Source organism: Poecilia reticulata, linkage group LG5 (assembly GCF_000633615.1).
Source record: "Poecilia reticulata strain Guanapo linkage group LG5, Guppy_female_1.0+MT, whole genome shotgun sequence".
Lineage (NCBI taxonomy): Eukaryota > Metazoa > Chordata > Actinopteri > Cyprinodontiformes > Poeciliidae > Poecilia > Poecilia reticulata.
The window spans coordinates 16,233,259-16,237,217 of NC_024335.1; the positions used below are offsets into that span (position 1 = coordinate 16,233,259).

The 3,959-nt window shown below is 42.7% G+C and overlaps 1 protein-coding gene across 2 annotated transcripts in view; it reads right to left on the bottom strand.

Moving 5' to 3' along the window:
• Positions 1 to 3,959, bottom strand: part of fgd5a (FYVE, RhoGEF and PH domain containing 5a) — a 40,651-nt gene that overhangs the window by 8,278 nt on the left and 28,414 nt on the right. For both annotated transcript variants that reach the window (XM_008409583.2, XM_008409582.2), the window contains exons 8-12: positions 2,541 to 2,631; positions 1,734 to 1,784; positions 1,535 to 1,593; positions 925 to 996; positions 775 to 843 (exon numbers count right to left, since the gene is read on the bottom strand). In XM_008409583.2, coding sequence (XP_008407805.1) covers positions 775 to 843; positions 925 to 996; positions 1,535 to 1,593; positions 1,734 to 1,784; positions 2,541 to 2,631 — 342 coding nt within the window. The remainder of the gene's footprint in view (positions 1 to 774; positions 844 to 924; positions 997 to 1,534; positions 1,594 to 1,733; positions 1,785 to 2,540; positions 2,632 to 3,959) is intronic.

A 3,959-nucleotide genomic window follows, 5' to 3' on the forward strand; every position in this document is an offset into this window, starting at 1 on the left:
ATTGTTTTGAGGAATGTGTGTGTGTAGTTTTTAAAAGGAAATCAATACATTTACATAATCCACATATAATGAATTCTATATTTAATAAATAATTTATATATATATATATATATATACTGCTCAAAAAAATAAAGGGAACACTTAAGTGTTCACTTAAATGTTTAAGTGTTCCCTTTATTGTTTTGAGGAATGTGTGTGTGTAGTTTTTAAAAGGAAATCAATACATTTACATAATCCACATATAATGAATTCTATATTTAATAAATAATTTCTGTATTTATGTACAGTTTTAATAAATCAAGGACACATTTAAATACTTTTTTAAACCAATTTTTCATTCATTGTATTTTGGCACTCTTCACTCTCCATATATATCATCTGGTCTTTTTTTCATGAAAATACTGAGGATATTGTCACAAAATAAGATATTTTAAGTTTGTAGATGACATCATGATGCCTGTTTCAAATGTGAAGAGTGTGAGTTAACATCAATTTGCAAGCCTTTTACCAGAATCCTCTATTCTGGGCTTTGACTGGTCCATTCTCACACACGTATACTCTTCAATCCAAACCATTTCATTGGAGCTCTGGCTAGTGAAAAACTATGAGCTAATGTGTGTTGATCTGTAAAATCTCAACTAGACTCCCTGACACCTGAGGCTGTAATGAGACAGAAAGTGAAACAGTCGAAGGGGTACAAATACTCTAAAAGTGTCTCAATAAGCCTATTTTCATGATGTGGGGGTAAAAGTTCAGCGGACGGAGCTGCAATACCAGAAACAGATGCCGTGGTTGCCTGCTCTTCCTCGAGACCTTCATGAGCGTCCCCTCTTTGACGAATATCTGCCAAGGACAAGAACCGTTAAAACCTTTTATTCAAATCAAAACAGCTGATTTGCTGCCGTGTAGCTTCGTGACTCTCACCCTTCCGGGCTTCAGAAGGTCCCTCTTCCCCTTCACGCTGTACTCTATGTGGACCAGACGCAGCAGGTTCTCCTGCGGGAGATCGAAGGATGAAACACAGAGGACGATCGCCCGACGACACATGGACAGTTTATTTCTGAACGAACGTGTGGAAGGTGGAAAGGGAGGCGATAACTTTGTGTCGCCCCCCGACCCCCGTCTCTCAGACTGTGTGTGTCCGTATCAGTGGGTGTGCGAGGAGGAGGAGGAGGAAGAGCAGTGCGATAAACAGAGGAGGGAACCTAAAGAGTCACGGGGGAGTCTGACAGTGAAAGACCTGAAGGACATTGAGGAAGTGTTGGTCAATTATCTCCACCAAGTCTTGAAGTTTAAGAAGAACCATAAGTCATGTCCAGCATTACACTGCCTCCTTTGTTGTGTCACATAAACTTTCCTCAGTTAATCGCCTAGTAGGCATCGACCTCTTTTCCTCTCTGGCATGCCATCATTCAGAAGACAGATTCACACGGAGGAACCGCTCTTTGAGGCAGGACTTAAAGACCTTTGGAGACTAAAGCTAAAGCCGCAGCAGTAAATGGGACACACTATGAACCCAGGTTTAGAAACTCACCCCTTGTTTCAGGTCGTCGTTGGCCTGGTCCGCCACCTCAGACACGATCACTAGCGCAGCTGCAACAGAAACAGAAAACAGAAAACGAGTTAAAAGCGTTCGACGGGGCGACACGGTGCGTCGGTGCCAACGCATGCTGATCAGCTGCTTGTGAGCTTCAGATCATGAATGGAAACACGTCAGGAGACGATTGAATTACCCTGAGTGTCCTCGTATTCTTTGGAGTCCGGAGAAAGGTTGTTGAGATAATCTGGAGAAAGCAGATTAAGAATGAAAGACGTGAGCGTCAAATCAAACAGGACGCATCTACTGATAAATTACGTAAACTTCTGAAGCACTTTTTCAAGTCTAAAGTATTGACTCCCGTTATTATAATTGTAGATGTTTATTTGCAGCATTACAAATTACTCAGTTACTAGTAAAAACTTTTCTGACTTTGTTTTTTGTAGCTGACTTTTTCACCACGGTGCAGTGGAAAAATTACTAATTTGTTTTGTTTCTTAATTTTATATCAGAACAGATTTCAACATCAAGTAATAACAACCTGAGCAAAAGATTTATGACTTGCAGGCAATGGTATCCTTGGACAATGCACAGTTGGCTCCACCAGAAATCGCACAGTTCATCAATAGTCAAGTTTGTCATTCGAAAGTGCTGGATCTATGATTCTTCTGCAAAATCTTCCATTACACTTTCCCCAAAACGAAGCGATTTTAATGGAATTTATTATTTAACGGAAACGCCACAATTGCAAAATGAAGTTTTTCCGACATCAGCGTAATATCGAAAACATTTTGCTTACGTTTGTAATAAAAGCGCAGATAGTGACCATTTCTAAATTTGGACTTTTTCCAAACCGGACTGTAAAAAGCGATGCAAATGTGTGTAACCTTTCTTCCTACGTTTTTGCATTATGAAGCTAACTTCCTCAAGTGCTGACAACGACTTTATTTTCTGTGACGTCTTCCTCTTAGTTTTAAAAATCTGAGCGTCTCTGTGTTGTTACCTGTGAGTAGCATTCGATACTGAAGAACTCTCACGATGACTTGGAGCAGCTGGTGTTTCATTGGGACCTCCGGTTCTTCTGGACTTTTAGTCTACACACACACACGCAAACACACGCACACACACGCACACACACCTATTACATTTTCAACACATTAAAAAGCACATTCCAGCATATTCCACTTCTAAAATTGGAAGAAAAAGAAGCACCAATCGTGCCGTATCCAATCCGCAAAAGAAACCCTGAAATAATTTCAATATCTTCTTGTCCAACCAAAGCTACATCTGTGCTACCACCGGGAAAAGCCACGTCCCTGTGTCTTCCAAACGAGGGTCGCCGCTTTAACTCAAGTGTCTTGAGGCAAGGTAGTCGTCGACCAAGAGGGAAATGTTTGTCAGGGTGACCTTGAGGCACAAAAACCCGGAGAGCGGCCCTATTCTTCTGCTCGATGGAGTCGTTTGCAGGTGAGAAAGGACAGAGAAAGGGGGGAACTATCAAAGAGAGCATTGGAAAATCAATCAGGATCTAATTGTCTGTGACAGGTATTTATGCCCTGAGAGGTTGAGGAGCGGCAGGGGTTCTTGGGTGCAAACACACAACCACACACACACACACACACACAAAACCTCTCACACAAACACGCACACACCATCTTTTCTAATCCAATGAAGTCCTATCCTTCATTAGACAGGCACAGATAGCACCCCGCGGGAAAGCAGCATGTTCGTCTTTATTTACACTGCACACACACACACACACACTCACACTCACACTCACACGCATACGCACACACACACACACACACACACACACACACACACACACACACACACACACACACACACAAATATAAAACGTGTCAATGATATGTTCACACTTTGGCACAAAGCTTGAGCTGGTGATGAGATGATGTGAAAGGAACGAAGGTGCTAACCCTAAAAAAAACTTTTTTTTTTCTCTAAAGAAAGCCCAGAGTTGTAGCCCTGATCCACCCAGCAGATCAGCTCCCCGTTATCAAGCCTGCTTGTTTTCAGAACATCCGCTCGACGCCAGCGTTGCTTGCAAATTGTCATCCAATTGACACTTGTTCAGAGGAAGTGTTGTTCCAGAGATGGTAATTAGCTTGTGGTTTGTTTGAGTGAGCAAACCAAACGGAGGGGAGAAGAAGGAGAAGGACGCCTCGCGACGGTAGATAAACACACACACACGCGCGTATACACACGCAAGCACGCACGCACGCACGCAGGTGATCTAATTGGGGAGTTGTAAAGGAGGCTGCTTCTCTAATTAGCTTCTGTCTGCCTCATTGCCCAGCTGCCTTTACAAGGAATTCGCTCCATCCCTCTCTCCTCTCTGTGTCCACCTGCTGCACAGCCTCATCGGACACACACACACACACACGCACACACACACACACAC